Genomic DNA, 20525 nt, shown 5'->3' with positions numbered 1-20525 from the left:
CTCTTTACTTCGACATGCCTGGCAGCACAACCGTCGAGAAGAAGGGGGCGAAGCAAGTTCGCGTGCTGACATCGGGCCACGGTAAAACAAGAGTGACGGCAATGCTCCGTTGCACGTCAGATAGGCCCAAGCTTCTCCCGTACCTCATATTTAAATGGAAGACGCTCGCGAAAGGAGTCGTTTTCCAGAGTGGTGGGATCGTGCGGGCCAACAAGAAAAATGGGTGCGTGTTGCAATCGATGTCTTACTTTCTTTTTTTCGTCGTGGAAACCGGGTGCGCGTTACAATCGAGGGCGCGGTAGAATCGAGTAAATACGGTACCTGAAATTGAGAATTAATTATGCCTCACAGGAGGCTGCCACGTGTTATTGACTGTGTGAGCAACGTCAAAACACAGTATGCCGATATAAACTATAGAAACGCTGGAAACTTCAGGTGGACAATGAAAAGAAAGCGCACTAAAAACAGTGATGACAATTACACTCCTGGTGGCTTTTAGCATCATTACTGCACCGACTTACAAGGTTCATGCGGGTCCTTGAAATTCTTGAATAACATTTAATTTGAAAAGTTTGTTTTCAAGGCCTTGAAAGGTCTGGAATTCTAGCAAATCCTCGAATTTTCTTTTATTTTAATGAACATTGTCACACATTTCACAGCGTATTATTTGTGAACCCTTAAACGTAGCAGGTGGCGTGTGCAATGTGCCCATTACAAAAGAATTGAGAACATCAGTAGGTTCTGCACGGAACCGAAATCGAGCATTTCTGGAAACTAGAAAAGGCAGGAGCAGGAGGATGAAACGGAAAAATAAATGTTGTATTGTGGAAGAGGTCGAAATGTTCTAAAAAAAAAAAAGGAAAAGAAACTAGAAGCTGCTGATAAGGAATTAACAGCTACAGCAGACTCGTAAGCAGGAAAGGCGGAGACAATCAGCGGCCTACGTGTAAGCAGGAAAGGCGGAGACAATCAGCGGCCTGACGTGCTTCATCAATTTAAACAACCTTAGGAAGACTGCCAAGACCAAGCAGCAGGAGCTAGTAGATATTGATATGAAAATTGACAAAAAGCAACAAGGCGATGCATTGTTACTGTTCCTTAGTTTTCCTATCTGAATGAAAGTTTGCAACTTAGAAATCTTGGGCCTAAATAAAGTTAACTGTTATAAAATTGTAATCCATGCACATTACGTTGTTGTTTTCCTTTTTGGTGCCGTTCCGAGATATTCCTGCCCCCCACCACCACCACTTTGACGAAAATTTTGACTTCGTTGGGGGGGGGGGGGGGGGGGGGGGCTTGCTCAAATTTTTACAGTATCTGGAAGCTGCTGCAGGACATAGTGAAGCATCAAAATGATTTAAAGTTATTAAACATAAAAAAATGTAGAATGCACAACTTATAAAACAAATTCGTTCAATACATAGCTAATTTTCAACCTTTGATGTTCAGTGATGGTACTGCAGAGTATTTTCGATGGTACGGTGGACATGTTGACTGCAGGTGAGCTTGTCATGAGAAACTAAACACCCCATGCAGTAGGTAATCTGCAAGTGCTGCCAATATGGCAGATGACGATTTCGATCTTAGAACCCACTGGAGGTCTTAGAGGAGAAGTCTTGCAGCAGGGAAACGATCTGGAGAGTGAAACAAAACCTACCAGAGAGTATGTGTTTATGGTTTGGGCTAGTTTGTTGCGCTGTCTGTGCTACAGAAATCTGCCAAACCTAGGTTTTTTTGTGGATTATTTGTGCTACCAGTTCTAAATTTCATCTGCAGATGCATTGAGATCTGTAGAAATGCATGATCTTCAAGAAGGCACAGCACTTTGCATTGAAGCCTTATTGTGAACTGCATTGGCAGACTTCGAGGGAACTATAAAAATGCCGTGCTGCAGGAAAACAAAACAGACTAGCAGAAGAGTTATAGCAGAGTTATTTTTACCCGCTGAAAGGTGATTCCTTTATAGACCATCTATCAAATATGGGAAATTCAAATTTGAAATTGTCAGTGGGAATAGGTGCATAGAGGAAGTGAAATGGCAGGTTTGCAGGTAAACCTGTAAACCTCCCATTTTCTTGTACAGAAGGCAGTGTAGTCATAACGTCTGGGCTCATTCATTGGAAATTATATACTAGTCCTAATTAAAGGGGCTCTGCAGCACTTTTTGAGCATGGTCAGAAAACGCTGCCAATCGGTAGTAGAGGCTACAGCAACATGCGAGCCAAATATTACAGTGCAGCACGCGGCCTGGAATTCACAAATTATCAAAGTCGGTTAAAAATTGCTTTCTCTTTTCTCAACAAATAACAAAAGACGCTCAAAAATTACTCTTAAAAAGCCCATCTATCAGCCATTGGCTGATTTGAATATGGCACCCTGGGTCGTTACAGAGATCGCTGCAACTTGTTCACGTGTGCGCGCAATTGCACTGGAAAAGCCGCACATTTGAAGAAAAGGAAGAAAGCGCTCAAGGTCACGGGGCGCTTGTGACGTATTTTTTTTGCCCATGCCCATCCCTCTTTGCTTAGCTTCCAGCGCCTTTGTCGGGACGAGAGAAGGAAGAATGTGGTTGCAGCCTGTGACAAGACATTGTATCTCCGCTCATACTGGACGGACTCTTAAAATTTTGTGGTGTTGAAATCGTGAGGTCGTAAGCTATTTTAGTGAATCCGTTATATAGTTACCTGAACAAATGTTTCAGGGCACCTTCAAAATGGTCATGGTCGTAATTTGTTTTCTCCAGGCAAAGGCAAGTGGTGGTAAGCCGCAGTTACCCGGAGCCGTGCCATGTGTCAAGGATGCTTGCAGTGGTATGGTGTGTGCGGCAGCAGCAGGAGCGGCGGCAGCCGTGGCAAGCACCTGTGGTGGGGCCTCCCTTCTGAGTTCCTTTGGGGCAACACCTCCACAGGCTGAGGGACTAATGGTTGCCGCTCCTGCACGCACGCTACACGAGGCTTTGGGTGAGATTGTCACTGGTGAGTGAGTCCCTGTTGCAAGATTTCCTTGAAAATTCTATTGAAAAGTATAGCACTGTATTGCGCATATACATACAGTTAATGCATAATGATTTTACATTCAGTGCCTAAAACACAGTTGAGGTTAATCCCCGAGAGGGCTTTCAAACAGCCTGATGTATTGTGGCCTCTTTTATGCTTGCAAGTAACTACACACTGTAATCACTTGTCTTGTAGTTGCGTTATGATTTATGATGTGATGCATGGCGCACTTTCGTGAAACTTCTTGCATGAAAAGACCCTGCCTGGCCCCTGCATTTGTTGCCATTCTCTCTCTCTGTGTCGCATATAGCAATTGCTTTCCTTCGTCATTGTATTATCAAAGATTCAGGATTTCTTGATTTTGCTGGTTTTTGTTGCTCCTTGACTCTTCTTTGCTTCATTAAGGGGGACATGGGTCTTAGGGTTTTCTCATTTATTTTTCAACCAAATGTGACAAACGTTGGCATGCTTACTCAGTTTGTTCTTCCGATTCTAAATATGTAGTTATTTTTTCTGTAGGTTCATTATTTTTATATTTAATTAAGATAACAACATTTATTGTTCCTACTACAATAAAAAAATAGTCACCAGTTCGAAATCTACAAATAGCGAGGACTCACTGATCGCACCGCCTCCGCAGTCCCTCTGCCTCGCTGGGAACCCTTACTTACGTTCAACGAAATAACAAGGCACTTCTATCTGTCAAGAAGGGTATTCTCCCTCCCACACCCTGCCTTGTGCAGGGCGCAGGCAGTTACCCTTGGACTATTGCGAACCAGTGCGTATCCTAACCCTGCGGTTCTTCATGATATATATTCTGAACGGTATCCAAGTGCGGATTTCCCCGCCTGTGGACTGTTAGCAACATTCAACCATGTGTTGTAAGAATGTGAAGCAATCGGCTCCACTCTCAGCGAGGACAGGTGAGCTGCGCTCTTACGCAGCCCCGAACTTAACTATCAAACCCTGGCCATTCAGAGTGCCCGTGAACGGGCCGCCAAACTCGGCTTGACGGTCCCTACGTGGGATTAGCCGGCTAGCCCGGGGTCTCCCCTGCGTCTTCTCAGGACCAAAATAAAGGTTTAATCAATCAGCATAGGGATCAACAATAGAAAGCACAAGCCACACAACATAGGGAGCACATTTTTGATGGGGTCATTATTTTTTACTTTACAGTACACTAAACTTCATAGCACTGAATGTGGGCATTGTGTGGTCACTCAAAAGACCAATTTAAAAAGCTTGCATCAAGAGAAATCAAAATTGCTTCCTGTGTTGTGTGCTCCAAACATATAGCTTCATTCTGCAAAAAAATTATTCTGCAATCTCTAATAGTTCCAATATATTGCAGTAATTTTCATGCAGTGTGTACAAAATTGCCATTTTGATAAAAAACAAGAAAACAGAACTCTAACATTTTCAACCGTAAAAATGAATGTACCTAAAATTGCATAGTCATTAAATACACATATATAGATACTAGAAAGGCTAAGAAGTGTAACTCTGCAAGCTGATTGAAAATTGAACGAGTACTTTCGGATTTACAACACAATAAAGTTTGTTGCATGTAACCAAAAACACTTTTTATATTAAATAAAAAAAATGAAATTGACCATTAAAAATCTGCTCTTAGCATTGTTTTTTATGCACGTTTAGCTACACTGTGCAAAAAGAATTAGAGCTCTAGCTGTCCTAGGTCCACTTTTACCGAACGTGCAAAAGCAAGTGGTCAAAATCTGTGCTTCGAGAAAAATGTTGCTGAAACTTTATTTCGCCGTTTTGAGTGAGACATATTATGGCACACATACTTTTAGTCAGTTAATATGCACCGCGAATGTAATAGGACTGATTGTTTGCACGAGTGTGTAGTTTCTTCAAGTCGTGTAGCAAGTTCTCGCTGTGTGCTCGTTTGCCGCAAGGCCGCTTATCAGTTCGGTGCCGGTACTGACGGCGATGTGCAATGACTGTGCACGCGTCATCCGCAATTCGTCGAACAACGTGGCGATGTTTTGTGGCTTGTGCAGAATGGGTTACTTGTTAATGCTGCGAACCAAACTTGCTTCCTCGCCCATCAATTTCGAGACTACTTGAGTGTCGAGGTGTTAGTTTCCTTTTCACGTAATACTGCCGCATTTTCGAGTGGAAACTGTGACAACGTTGCGAACACGTCATTAAAAGCAGTCTACCTGTTGCCAGTAGCCTCCATTGCGCAGGCGGCAAGCACGTTCACCGCGGACGGATTGACTTTCTGTTGTTCGTCGACGTGCAGCATACTCCACTCTGTTCAAGGTCCTTTTGTCAGGCAGGGGCGGCAACCGCGGCATCGGCGCGTTTAGCGATAAGACTGCGTTTCCGTTCCGTCACTACAAAGATTGATACCTCTTGTAGCTTCACCTCTGCTTTTTACTTGCCGTCCTCTAACTGATGAGGCTGCAAAAAACACAGCCGCTCTCAGTAACATTGTCGCCAACCAGAGGGCTCGTACGTGAGTTAGGCCTACACCGGTGACTCGGTGACCGCCGTTGACCGCAGCGAGTTCGTTATGCTCTCTGTCCTGAGCCATAGAGGGCTGTTTCTGAAGTTCACAGCGAACAAACGATCGCCACACCCGCTTCACAAATTACTGTGGCACGGAACGTCTTTACTGCTGCAGGCAGTCAGCAGCACCATGACAAAATGGCGCATGTCGGTGCGCGTCACAATGGTGAAGCAGAGGCCGGAAACGCCAATTGGCCAATCGGATGCCTAGGTTTTGTCACATGCCCTGAGCAGCCCATAGAATTGCGCTATAGTACTTCTCGATGACGCGTTTTTGCTGAAAAACCAATGAGCAAGGCGAGCCAGCAGGGGCGGGAAATTGAAGATGAAGAACAACCCTTCCAAACGAGACCAAGATGAACATGATAGCTCGTGTGCAACGACAACAGTTCGGCGCGAAAAAAGCGCGATTTTAGCGTCAATTTGCGCTCACGTTCATCTCACATGGATGTTCTAAATTGATTTTGCGCCAGAAATAATGACACGAGAAGCTAGAAACTTCTCAGATAGGTGCAAAAATAGGCACAGATTTAAAAAATGTCAACTTCAAAAAGTCTGTTTCAAGTGTGTGTGTGTGTGGGGGGGGGGGGGGGGGGGTCTGTGTTAAAAGTAGGGCAGCGTGAAGGTTCAACCTTTTGAATAAGTTTTGAATAATGCATATTATTCAATTAGATTCACACCGTAATTTTACTATCTGAGCTTCCGCAAAGGAAATATAGTACCCTATTTACTCGCATAATTCTCACACTTTTTTTGGTGGAAAACCGATGCAAAGTTGGGGGGTGCGAGAATTACGCGGGGAAAACTTTCCACGAAAACGTGCAGAGCGAAAAAGAAAACGAAGTGGCCGCAAATTGGGATTCTCAAACCAGCAACTTACAGCAAGCTTTAAGAAGTACTAATTAGAACTTACCTCAACAATAAAAGCAGAGGTTCAACACAAGACAAGATTTAAAGCGTCTTCCATTTAAATATGAGGTACGGGCGAAGCTTGTGCCCATCTGACGTGTAACAGAGCATTGCCGTCACTGTAGTTTTACCGTGGACCGATGTCAGCACGCGAACGTGCTTCGCCCCCTTCTTCTCGACGGTTGTGGTGCCAGGCATGTTGAAGTAAAGAGGCGTCTGATCGGCATTCCCGATTTGCCCAAGCAGGTAGCCGTTGTTGCGCCGCAAGTTTAGGACGAACCTCTGAAAACTGTGAAGCTTTTCATCGTACTCCTCCGCAAAGCTTTTCGCATATGCATGTTCCCCTTCGGAGGGAAAAGCCTTTTCTCTTCATAAAGTTAGTTAGCCAGCACCTGCTCGCTTTAAACTGGCTCCGCATTAGACCTTTTTCTAAGACTAATTGCATAGCCCGCACTTGGAGCAGTTCTGTCGTCACGGGCCGCTGTGCCGCTCGCTGCTCAAGCACATGCTCGCCGAGCAGCTCTTCAATTTGCGGAAACCGACCCTGCTGTGGTCCACTGAAGCCTTTGCGTGAAGCTTTGCTGTCGACAATCTTCTGCTTTTGTTTCCGCCGGTCCCGCACGCACGTTTCGGGAACTCCGAACGACCGCGATGCGGCCCGGTTTCCGTCCGTTTCTGCACACGCGATGACTTTTCTTTTAAAAGCGGCATCGTGGTGCACTCGAGTTTTTGGAGTCGGCCCTTTCACGCCGTCGATGCTAATGCACTACTAGATGACGAACTCCTCAGCACACGTATGAAGTGCCGCACATGGGAAACACATAGGCAGAAATGGCCGACGCGCCATGCCGACGCACATAGGGGGCGGCCATTTTGGATTTGCCGATGGCAATCGATTCACCGTAATTTTTTTGTTCGTACTCGATTCTAACGCGCATGCGATTTATGAACTCGCTTAACCGGAAAAAAGGTGTGCGTTAGATTCGAGTAATTACGGTAAATACGGTAGTTCATAATAATGGATAATCGGCGTGGAGCGTGCTTCGTTGTGCGTTTTGGGGCACTGACGTGCGACACTGCTGGCTACTTCCTCTGGGGTTTCGAGCGGTCCGGTAGGTGCGTTGCCGACACGTAAAATACCCTCTGACACTTCCAAGGAGGCAGCAGGCAATACGATTCGTTGCTTGCAACGAAGCACGTTGCAGTTTCTTTGCTTTTGCATGTCTGCTAGTGCGATGTCCTTGTTTGCCAAGTAGGATTTGTCTCTTGCATTAGCGCTGTGAGCAGAGTAAGGCCTAGCCACAATTCCAGTCTGTATGCTCAGTCTTGGCGTGCATGGATGTGGTGCCTGATGTCTCAAATTATTTGAATCAAGCTCGATCGAAATACGAAGAGCCATTCTTCGACAGTCTTTCAGAGACTGTTGCAGGATGTCCCAAGGGCTGAAGCGCCAATAAAAAGAATCTCTCGCCACTAGGACACTTGTATGTGATGTTCCTGGCAAGCTTTGCGCGCTATTGTAATCTCTTCATTGAAGTTCTCTTAGCAGGTACCAAACTAAAGCATAATTATATGTTGTAGGGGGCCCATCATATGTACGGCTGATGATGAAGCCTAACTAATGTTTCTGCCGCACACAGTCGTACCGTGCACGATTAAATTCGTAGCTAGTCTCATTACAGCTACACAGGTTCGGGCAAATAAGGCAACAGGCTTGGTCAACAACACTTTATTTCTAGGCGTTAGGAATAGCGTGTAAATGTCGCGAGGAGATAGTACAGAAAACAAGGGTAGACGTTTACTCCTTGGTCGTTGATGTCCTCGGCTTGCAGGGGGGTGTTCCCGCAACTAGGCTTTCACGCTGCCGTAAAAGAGAGCGGGTGGCTGGTTGCACGTGCTCCCCCACAAATTAAGTCATTGTTGAGCTATGCACGCAAATGGAACGAGTGCAAAGCTATTATAGTCGACCACGCCCTCATGTTGCACAAGCAGTAGGCGACGCTCTCCCACAGTGAAAATTGCACCAATAGCAATACGTGCAGTTGCAAAAAGATGGACATGGCCTATTGGAGGCCTCAGAACAAAGTTCAAACATTTGCTTTTTGTACCCCTGTTTCTCAAAGAGGACCTAACTGAAATTGAAAATTTGAACGCTGAGAAATACTCTTTCCGGTGAGTCTAATATGGGAGCGTTCGGTGGTGCCAGTGCAATTTTTCAGAATATAATTCATATTGTGCTTGGATTATCTCAAACCTATATTTTGTTCTTTCACTCCAAAGGATGGGAGAAGTATTCGAAAATTATTCTATTTGTATCACACTCAAACTTTACTATTCGAAATTGCGTTGCACCCAAAACTTTGCTATTCGCACAGCTATAGTGTTACTTGCTGACCGAATAAATTAGCCTTCAGTGCAGTAGCCTTTTGTTTTTACTTTTCAAAAGTTGATGTGCAAGTCTGTAATCGAAATGTCGCTGAGAACAGTGATTCTGTGAAATTTTGAGCAAGATCCCCCTCCGACTTCAGTGCTAATTTCAAATTTCCATAGTTTTTTGGGAAAAACCCTCCCACTCAGCATTTTGATTGCACGCTGCACCAAGGCAAAATTGGCCTGCTTGAGTTTAATCCAATTCTGGTTAGCCGCTTGATCTTCGAGCGCCTCCAGGCCAAATTTATCATCAAAAATTGATTGATATAGCTTTTCATTTCTGGATAAATGAACGTAATCTGAATTCTGCACATTGCACCCAAGATGATTTTCAGGTTTGCATGAGTATAAAAGCATGGCCTTCCAGATCTGTATTCTAAATTCGAAAATGGTGCTTATGAATTAGCAATAGTAAGTCTTCGACATATTTCGTTGGTTGCTCAGAGCTATTGCATTGCCTTTGTGTTCGTGGATTGTCATTTCAGTGCGCTATGCCGTGTACAAGAGAGCCTCAAGACGTCTCGGGAAGTCTATGTATGCCTTTCTAGAGAACACTGGCACTGCAATGTTGAATTTGGATGCTGTTCCTTGAAACCCCTCTGCTCCACTTTGCCAATAATTTTTTAGAGGGTTGCTTGCGTGGAATATACGGTAGTGTAAGATTACGACATGGACAGAGGTTGGCAGAACACAATTCAGTTTTTGTCTCTCCTCTTCTGTCGGTGTCTTAATTTTGTACTGTTACTCTGTCATCATGTACCAACAAATCCAAACTGTTCACGCAAATCTTCTGTAGCAGTGGCTCGAGAATAAATTGGCCAATATTAAAAACTGAGTTCATAACGTCTTTCAAACTGTCGTTTTCATTATTAGCAATATTTTTTAGGCTTCAAAGCGTACAATGCCATGCAAAAAAAAAAAAAAACATATTCTCGCTCCTTGGCAGTTTACAGCCACGGCGACCAGGGGCCAACCGCCGGTCACAATGGTCACACCCGCCGTATTTGTACGTAAAGTTTATTTTAAATGCTGCTTGTAGCTATAGCACATTACAGTGCCTTGAATATCGAATATCCGCAATGCTACTTCTGCAACCATTGCCATTACCATAATTTCCAAAGTACGCTTCTTTTTCTCATGTAGTAGTGCACCACCAAAGTGACTAGTTGGGGGCGTAAGTGCACTTGCTTAAAACAGGGGCTCATGTACTCCTACTTTTTAACCTTACTGGAATACAGGATTGTGTTGACCATGTTAAGGGAACACACATTTTTAGCTCCCCATACCTAAATATCGTAAAGGGGTTATGATGGTCTTGACATCTTGTGACGCTACGCACAACCATAGGTATGGACACATTTGTTTTTGCAAGAAAAGGTTGTTTAATAGGCAACTTATTCGTAATTATAGTGCTGCAAGGCATTTACATCAGAAGTAAAATGTACAATGCTGCCGTAATAACAATTTCGTGCTTGCCTGGTTCATGTTGGCCCTGCTAAGTGTGCTACCTATCCAGTCTGTCAGGGGCGTCAGGCCTCCCACATTTATGGCTGCAATAATCTGTCACTCTAACTTTGTTAAACTGGCTGACACCGCATAGTCCTATTTAGTGCTTGCACTTGGGCTTTTTTTACTTGCCGGCTGGAGTCTCTGCAAAGCGGATATCGCAAGTAGTCACGAACAAAGGTGGAGTTGCGACAAGGGACTGCAAACATAAAGTCTATTTGGCAAGTACTTTACATTCCGTAAAGGCCCATGCATGTACAGATTCCATCTGGTTTCTGGTAAAACAGTAATGTAAAAAAAGTATACGTACAAGCTAAAAGCACCTAATGACACTAAATTTGCCAGTGTGACCAGGGTATTAGTCTCGTGCGCACACAGTGATACTGCTGATTTCTGAGCTCAATTGTTACACATTAAACTTGTAACAACGAAGTTGAAGGGGTAGCCAATAAAGCTGCAGTAAAATCTTGGTATAATGAACATCAAGGGACTGCTGCAATTTGTTCGTTATTTTGAAAGGTTGGTATAGTGAAAGCCCAAAAATTAATCATAAATACTTATTTTCCAACGACCAAAATGACCTACTTTCACAACGGTGGGTCCTTGAACTCGCTTTTCACGATAATAAACAAATGCGCAAGAGAACACCAAAAATTCATGTTTCCTTGAACAAGTGTGTGTGTTTTTTTTTTCATTCTTGTTTTTTATGCATACAGCATTAGTTTTGCAGCGCGAACACCTCCAGATGATACACATTCTCCTTAGCGAAAACTGCTTCCGCCTCTTTGTCGCAAGCAGAGATGAACTCATTGTAGTAGCACCGCAGCGCGAACACCGACTTGCTTTGCGGACGCGACAAGTAATCATCGAAAAGGTGAACACGACTTGCAGAACACCTAATACCCCTTAGGCCTCCTAAATCACAGGTAGATGTGACAAAGATAAGAAAAACCCAAAGTGTCGCGGCTGTCATCGCCTCTTCCAAAAAAAAGAAAGAGCTGAAAAAGAAAATTTATCGCGTTTCGTTTTTTGCTCTCTCGCTTTCAAAGGTTTTCCACACCCATGCTTCCTGCTCCGCAACTCCCACTCTGCCTCGCTGACTTTGCCCTCCAGTGTTTCCCTCGCCCCTGCGCTTGTAAACATGCAGTGTCGGTGTTTCAATAAAAAGAAAGAAAGTCATCCTTTCGTTTTTTCCCCCTTTCACACTGTCGTGTGTCTTTCGAGAAGCAAGGCGTTCGTTCGCTGTGTTGTCTGCTTGAGTATTGCTCCGGTGGTCGTGACGGATTTCAGAACATGAATTTGTAGTACTTGGGCGTTAATATCACGCTGAACTAAATTAGCATTGGTTATTCTGAAAAGTTTGGTGTTCTGTAGTAGTTAAATAATTTTACATTTAACCATTGATCAGTCTGTGCAGGATTTTTTAAAAGTTCGTTAATCTGAAAAGTTCGTTAATGTGGTGTTTGTTCTAATGAGATTTTACTGTATTTCATAATATCCATCTTTTTACATGCAAATGAGAAGCTGGCTTATGACTGCCCAGTCATACAATCGAATCCCACTATAACGATGTCCGTTACATCAAAATTTCTCCTACGATGAATAATTTTCGATTCCCCGCCAGCTGGCCATAGAAAACAGTGGGAAAAATTTCTCATCATGACGAATATATTTTATGGATATTGCCACGGCAACGAAGTTTTCGCAATTACCACTACCTCGAGAAAAGGAACTTGCCAAGAATTTTCATGAAATTTCGCTACCAACTTGGCCGTTTCTCGTTGGTTCGTGACATCCAGAGTGCGTGGCTGCATCGCAACACCCGTGTTTTCATCGGAGACCCGTTTTCTGCCATTACACAGACGTTTCGGTAAATTTTACGCCATTGAGATGCTCGGCAACACGTCAATCAACGACCATGATGCTCCCGGGGGGTATTCTGCACGTGCGAGCCGCGGCAGAATTGTTTAAGGACTCCTGCCATGTTTTTACGTTGTGCTTGAAACAAAATTACCGCTCGTCGTCGCTAGCGGAGCGATCGCGAATGACATCCACGGCGTTGTGATGGCGAACACGAGGCTAGCACGCACCCCGTTCAAGCGTTGATTGATTGATTGATATGTGGGGTTTAACGTCCCAAAACCACCATTTGATTATGAGAGACGCCGTAGTGGAGGGCTCCGGAAATTTTGACCACCTGGGGTTCTTTAACGTGCACCCGAATCTGAGTACACGGGCCTACAACATTTCCGCCTCCATCGGAAATGCAGCCGCCACAGCCGGGATTCGAACCCGCGACTTGCGGGTCAGCAGCCGAGTACCTTAGCCACTAGACCACCGTGGCGGGGCCCCCGTTCGAGCGTAACTACATTCTGCCCCAACCGCTGCTAACACGAATGTGGTCGTGGCTATCATGGGCGACCACAAAAGTACGCGCGCCGACTCGACCCAATACTGCTTGCCGTGATGCTACAGACAAAACCGCGTTGATGCGAACAAAGATAATGACAAAGTTCTGAAGGCACGTGCACAGCCAGCGCAGCGCCCACAGATTGAAAACAGAACTTGCCACAACCATTGTGCAAAAAACCGTGGTCGCTATCGTTGCGTTCATTAATAGGGAATACTTTGTGAATGTGTGTAGCTAACACAGCCATAGATTGAAGGCAATAAAGCCGTAAAATGGCACGAACCATTACGACTTTCCTGTCGTTCACTTATTGATGTGGTAGTGCGGAGTTTTGGCACTTTCAGTTGCAGTTCGCAGTTTTCAGTTCACCTCTAGCGAAGCTTTGGCACGTTCGTTCACAGCGGCGCACTCCGCACACTCCAAGGGTCATTTGAATATCATATTTTCTCGTGTATAACCCACCACTGCTTATAACCCAGCTGCCGCATCTGTAAATAACAGGCGAAAGAAAAAAAAATCGCCCGCGTATTGACACGAAGTGCCTTCTTTGCAATATCATGGAGGCACGTCGTGAAGCCAACCGGAGCGCCGAAATTTTCGTAAAACCTGAACACGGACTTCAGCTCCAAATTTACTGTATATTTTTATACGCGAAAAAAACATGTTCACTCGGTGTGTGGCCAAGTATGTCAGAGTTGGCGAGAGTTCAATGCATGCACTTTCTGGGAGCAAACGAGAAGATTATCATAGAATTTCGCCAAATACAGTAGACTCAAAAGACGAGATTGTCATAAAATCTTACCAAATACAGTAGACTGTCAGTAAATGGAACTTGAAAGAACCGGAAAATATGTTCTATTAACAGGAGTTATTTACTGAGAGGTGAACACGGGTGCAGAATACAATCCCGAAACCGCCCCGCTGCGGTGGTCTAGTGGCTGACGTACTCGGCTGCTGACCTGCAGGTCGTGGGATCGAATCCTGGCTGTAGCGGCTGCATTTCCGATGGAGGCGGAAATGTTGTAGGCCTGTGTGTTCAAATTTGGGCGCACGTTAAAGAACACCAGGTGGTCTAAATTTTCGGAGCCCTCCACTTTGGTGTCTCTCATAATCATATGGTGGTTTTGGGACGTTAAACCCCACATATCATTGTTACAATCCTGAAACCAAGCATTGCAGAGGTAATAGTTCCTTTTAAGCAGTAGTTCCGTTTAACAGATATCGGATTTCTGAGTCTGCAACAAATTTCGCTACGACAAATTTTTTTGCGTGTCTCGTCTATTTCGTTCTAGTGAGATTTGACTGTATGTGCAATTAAATTTAATAGAGCAGGAGTGAAATCTTTTGCAGGAACAATACTTCTTTGCAGACTTGTTTGTTCATACTTTAAAACTCTACTTGCTGCGCAAGCTGAAGGAAAACAAAACGTGAAGGGATACGGCACTTTTTCCTGTCTCCCTTCTTGTTTTCCTTCAGCTTGCGCAGCAATTGGAGTTTTCAGCGGCAGCATTGTACAATTTTTTAGCACCTGACACAGTGATGTGATAGCTGCATCAATGTTTCACCATTGGGCCAAGTGGTGAAGCCTGTTACATCCTGCCACATTTCAACAAAAATCTTTATAAGTTGCACCGAGCAACAGCCATGGTATCGTTTCTTTAGCCTTTAGGGGTAAAATGGCGCAGGAGGTACTCAATATTGCTAATGGATTGATAAAAATTAAGTTTCAGTGCAAGGCTTTTTTTCCCAGAAGTTTACTATGTGGCTATAGTTTGGTACAACGTGAGAAGACTGGAGAGGCACAGCCTAAGTGACTGAGGTGTGGCAGCCAATTGCCTCCACAACTAAAGAAATAGTCCTGTTCATGTTCTTGGTTTTTCGACATTGGGGTCCATCTGGCTCATGCTGTTCGTGTAGAGTGCATGCTCATTAATGCAGGCTTGTGTGCATTGCTTTTTATGAGGCTGCTGCCTTGTAAAGTTGAGAAGGACAGGAATCAGTCCAGTGATAATTCGGGTCAATGTTTTGTGCTTAAAGGGACACACTTTTTTTTTTTAAACGAGATTATGGTGTCATGATATGTAGTTTCATGCGGCGAACTAGAAAATCAAGTAAAAAATTTGCAAAAACCAACGCAAATAACTTAATTTTGCCGAAAACAAGCAGCAGGTGCCGTGTCCGCCATCGCAAGTCTCGCCGCCGCTGTAATTGGTCGAAGCTCCATGACGTCACTGTTGGGAAGATGGAGGACAGCTGATTGCGCTCGCTGGCAATCAATGCCATGTTTATATGTTGAGAAGCTGCGCTGTGCTCCCTACCGGGCTACAGAAATTAGGTGCCTTTTCCTCTTCTCACCCCAACCACCACCACCACTATCTGTTGAAATTGGGCAGTTGCTGTAAGTATGGCGAACGTCATAGTCTGACCACAGAACACCTACCGTATATATTCGCATAATGATAGCATTTTTTTTTTTTTTTTCAAAAAATTCTCAATGTAATCAAGCTTTGCAATAGAGTATCGAGGTGTAACGATAAGCTCTCTAGTTGAAAAAAATTATTACATTATTGAAGTGAGTGTTTTTTCTTTAGCAATGCCCTATCATTCAAACATAATTGTAGAATTTCCTGTGTAAAAAAGAATTCCTTCACATAAAAAGTATAATTTCAAATGACCAAAGTCTTGACATATCAAGTGAATTCTCATTTTTACCGACTTCGTTGCATCAAAGTTTCACTGTATGCTACATTTGCCGTTGGCCCCTTCAGAGTTTTGCATCTAGTGAAAAGGGGCAACATTTGGCACATCTTTATCCTTAATTTTGCTAGCTCACCACACAGGCCATGAGCAAATTCCAGATTACCTGATCCCTCTTTATGTATTCAATCCTCATGGCTAATGCAGTCTGGCTTTGGTATGCACAGGTGACTAAGTCTTGAAATATTTGTTTCAGCATTGTCAGTCACCATGTTTTGCAACAGCTGGCAAGTGCTTAGTTGCTTGAGCTGCCATTTAAGCTCATTTGAGTAGATGTGATATTGGATGGTCTTGTGCAAAGCGCCCTGCCTTTTTGCTGCGACATTGGCAACTGCAGGGCCCACGGTAGTGAGCACACCATGTCCTGGCGGAAGTGGTGCCCAGGTGTCGATAACCGCTCAGCAGGCTGTGACTGTGTGCCCTGACCACCATCACCACCATCACCACCACCATCACCACCATCACCACGGGCCTCCTGCTCATCCCGTGGCGTCAAACTTAGGCCAGCAGCCTTCTACTTTGACCTTCCACCCTTCTGCCTTTCCCATCCATGCCCAGGTTAGCAGTATGATTCAGTGTGCCCTGTACTGCAGCAGAAAGCATAGATTGTTGTACGAAAAAGATCAAAAGGGTTGATAATCCTTGATTTTGTGACCCTCATCTTGCCCTTTAGAGCACTTTTCTTTCACCAGTCCTTCTCGTCACATTCGTATGTTCCATGTTTTAATAACTCCGCGAGGCAAGTGGAAATTACTAGGCAGAGATAACAATCGGCCACAAAAGAAAAAATGTAAACAAAGCACTCATGCCTAGCAGGTCAGACTGTGCAGTGCAAAAGCAAGGAAATTTAGAAGCACACTTTGGTGTGTAGGTTTCTAAAGTGTGTAGGCTATATGCGAACTTTTCATTTGAAATGCAGCTTGACACTTGTTATGACACTTGTTTAGTCTATCCTATCTTAAGTTAATGCCTTGGTATATTGTGACATAACAAAATGGCGGGGTCTAGCCTGAAGGCAGTCACAAAGTGATTACAAACATAGAAATCAAAATACAGTAAACTCCAGTTAAGACTCTTCATAGACTCAACGAAAAAAAAAAAAAAATCTGCTTAAGAGCAACAGCATAACAGGCCTCTCCTGTTAAGACAAACTCCTGCAGCTACCAACAATGACAGGGATTTTGGGCAACGAACATTATAGTCTTGATGGGGGCATTCAAGCCAATAATAGAAAGCAAAATGAAAACTTCTTAGTGCAAAGACTCCAAGCAAATCGAAAGCAAATGGCGATGGGGAGGGTGAAAGCGAGATAAGTGGAAAAGTCAGCGCATGAAGCTTGCATCTTTCTCACCCCTGGCCTGTAGGTGGAGAAAGGGCCAGCTTTATCAGCAAAGAAACAACAAAAAGCGTTCATTTTTTCGCATTCTTCTCACATTCTTCAGTTCCCCACAGGAGTTCAGTAGAGAACAAAAGAACAAAAGAGCTTGGCTTGAGGGGAAAATGCAAGGGAGGGGGAAGGGAGGCAAAAAAAAAAAAAACGCCAAGAGCTTGGTTGAGAGGAAAAATGCAAGGGAGAGGGGGGGGGGGGGGGGCAAAAAAAAAAAAAACAAGTGAAAGTGAAAACGGGAATAAAATGGTCTGTACATTATAATCACAGGAAACAGAAACCATATATGTGGCACTAGCACTCCCATCAGGGGAGTCGGGTGCATTGTCAATGTTGTCACACAATGGTGCCTGAGCCCATGTTGTGGTCAGTTAGCGTTGTTTTTCATAGTGCCTGTGCGCATCATATTTGTTTGCAATGAAATGCAGCTAATTGTGATGCGCCATTCTCATTATGAAAGTGCACGACAGAGGAAGGTCATTTTGCACACAAAATATAGCTGCGTTGTGTCCTTTTTATGTGCCCGAGGCTCGTGATTCTGAGCAGAGTAAACGAATATCTTCAGCTGCACGTCGACCAGGAAAAGTTACTGCAAGCTGAAAGTAAAAAATATCCGGACCTCACAGAAAAGCTTGCAGACTTTCATAAGCAACTTGTATATTGGCTTCATCAATGTATGCAATGGAGGCGCGTACAAAAGTGATAACAGAAATAGTAAAACAGCCTCTCAGAAGGTGAACAGCCAGAAGAATAAATTTTCCATTCTTAGGAAGGAAAATTGTGCTTGTCTCTCCCTTTTTATCTTTTTCTATTCGTCAAAATAGGGTCGTGCTACAGTTTTATTGTTAGAATGTGGTAGCAATTTATTCAGTGAGCATATTTATAAGAAACTTGTGAAATCAAGTACTCACTAGATAAGTCCAAATAGTCTACTTGAAAGCATATATTTTTTCCAAGCTGAGTCAAATAAATGCTTTTTCTTGTTCCTTTCCATCCCATTATAAGTACACTTCATTCAGTGTTTTTAAGCAACGTATTCGGGCGTACTTGGCATGTTAGCATTTAGTTTTGGGGGCACTTCTGATAACAGAAACTATCGTGGTTCCTTTGAGTTAGTCTTAAAGCGAATCTACTGTATTCATTTATTGACAATGACCTTACAGGCCCGAAGGCATTGAGTAAGGGGGGTTACTGTGAAATCATGTACACTTATAATAAGTGAGGCTACAGTGCAGGTTTTGCTGTAGCTTCCAAGTGTTCCAAATTTCATTACATTTGTCCTGCACTGCAGTGTCATTCACAATACATTCAAGCAAAAGTGCTCATGTAACAGTTCACTGCCTATAGCAGGATGATGTTTTGGCTTGCATTAATAATAACAAAATACTTCGTAACATGCAATCAGTCATCGTAATTCAGCAGTACATGAAAAGCAGATTACGGCATGTTAGTCAAAAGAGAACACAGCACTTCTCTACGACAAAAAAATCTTGCAACGCTTTGTCGTGAAAATGTATCTTGAGTTTGTACGCAAACGTATTACAGTTTAACCTATTTAATATATGAATAGATTAATTGTTAATGAGAAGATCACTTTCCCAGACAGCATGGGAGAGTGATCTTCGTTATACAAATATTAGTTTTTTTAATACAAACATTTCAATATTTAAAATAATAATACAAGTATTAGTTTTTTTACATTAGAGCATACATATTTTGACACAGTGGCAAGACGGCTGGCACAGTGGCGGACAGCTTGCTGGCCAGCACCCCACTGCGTCAACCGCTTGACTTGTGATACAAAATTTGGGTGCAACGATTTACTCAAACAGTGACGGGTAGAATACCTTAGTCTCCATTGGACTTTCTGCAAGAAGTGACAACCACCGCTGAATGTGTTGCACGAATGAAAGCTGCATTATGGAGCATGTTCAAAACTAGGAGGCCCCCATATGATTGTTGTTAAACTGCATGGGACACAGCTCAGCTACATCAAGTGCTGCGCCATAATACATTTCGAAACCGAAATGTTGCATGATCTTGGTCTTGTGACGCTGTGAAAAAAAATCAAATGCACCACAATCAGCAGCAGACATCTCGGTGACGTATCTGATGAATAATGTTCACGATTCTGAAATCAGCCAATACCCGTGTCGGCCCTGTCAGCTGCACAGTTAAGAAGGAGCAAGCAATTTTTGGCAGTTTTAGAAACACACTTGCAAGTTAGATGTCGCGCTCACTGCATTAATATGTGGCTCAGGTGTTCTCGGGAGCCTTCTTTCTGATAGCTGGTGTTTCCTGGCTACGTTCAAAGTGCTCTCGATCCCCTTTTCGAACAATTTCGATTGGAACCTTCTCTTTAGTTGTCATGATCTGCTGCTATTAAATACAGCAACTTGTTTTCCTTAATGTGGATTTCTGCCTTTTGGATCGAGTTTTCACCGTAGCTTCCAAATGTTCCGAACTTCATTACAGTTGTCCTGCAGCGCAGTGTCATTCACAATAAATTCTGGGAAAAGTGCTCATGTAACAGTTCACTGCCTATAGCTGGATGGTGTTATGGCTTGCAATCCCTATTGTTTTTCCATTAAAATTGCCTGGTGGCTGTAGATGCTACAAATTAAGCGTCTGTGAGAAAGTATGGGGGGAGTATTTCCGTGAGGGGTTGTGTGCAGTTATTTCTGTAAGCCTTTCTGTAGCGCAGATCACCATCGATGACTTTCATCTTGCTCAAGCAGCTGTAGCAAATGCAGCAAGTGGGGATAATTGAGCGGGGGCCGTGTTATGTACGAGTAACCTCGCTGACCTTAGGTGGACCTCAACTGGCAGACGGAGAGCAACCACGACACGGCTCTGACGCTGGCATGTGCGGGTGGCCACGAGGAGCTGGTGAGCCTGCTGTTGAACCGGGGAGCCCACTTGGAGCACCGGGACAAGAAGGGCTTCACACCACTCATGCTGGCTGCGACAGCCGGCCACTCCGGTGTAGTCGACATCCTCCTCTCGCATGGTGCTGACCTGGAGGCCCAGTCAGAGCGCACCAAGGACACTGCTCTCTCACTCGCCTGCTCAGGAGGGCGCTACGAGGTAAGCTTGCTTTCCTGGAAGGGTTTGGTTGCACCATCAAGTTGCTGTCACGACTAAAGAGAACAACAGACATCAAACTGTTTTATCTGCCAAGCTGGGTGACAGTGGGTGGGCTCAATAATGAAGTACAGTGAAATCTCGGTATAACGAACTTCAGGGAGCCGTGGCAAATATTTCGTTAATTTGAAAGGTCGTAGTGAAAGCCTAATAATGAACCAGAAATATGTACTTATTTTCTAACGACCAAAACTACTTACCTTCTCAATGGTGGGTCCTTGAACTCGTTTTTCATGTGAAAAAACAAATGCACAAGTGAACACGCAAAAAAAAATGCACATTTACTTTAATGAAGTCTAATTTTTTTCTTTCTTTGACGTATGCAGCACAAACTTTGCAGCGCGAAGGCCTCCAGCTAATCCACATTCTTGTGGTGCAATTCGGTTCTTTGGTCACAACAGCCTGCTTTTCGCATTCCAGTTGCCGAATAATATCCACTTTTTCGCTT

General features: G+C 43.9%; 1 protein-coding gene across 13 annotated transcripts in view; it reads left to right on the top strand.

Moving 5' to 3' along the window:
* Positions 1 to 20525, top strand: part of mask (multiple ankyrin repeats single KH domain) — a 340851-nt gene that overhangs the window by 171514 nt on the left and 148812 nt on the right. For 12 of the 13 annotated variants that reach the window (XM_075880102.1, XM_075880101.1, XM_075880092.1 and 9 more), the window contains 3 exons: positions 2744 to 2975; positions 15884 to 16104; positions 19745 to 20020. In XM_075880102.1, coding sequence (XP_075736217.1) covers positions 2744 to 2975; positions 15884 to 16104; positions 19745 to 20020 — 729 coding nt within the window. The remainder of the gene's footprint in view (positions 1 to 2743; positions 2976 to 15883; positions 16105 to 19744; positions 20021 to 20525) is intronic. The other variant, XM_075880091.1, reaches the window with a different exon arrangement.

The sequence above is a fragment of the Rhipicephalus microplus genome, chromosome X, assembly GCF_043290135.1.
Source record: "Rhipicephalus microplus isolate Deutch F79 chromosome X, USDA_Rmic, whole genome shotgun sequence".
Taxonomy (NCBI): domain Eukaryota; kingdom Metazoa; phylum Arthropoda; class Arachnida; order Ixodida; family Ixodidae; genus Rhipicephalus; species Rhipicephalus microplus.
The sequence above is the reverse complement of the archived record's forward strand: the minus strand, read 5'-3'. Positions and strand labels throughout refer to the sequence as shown.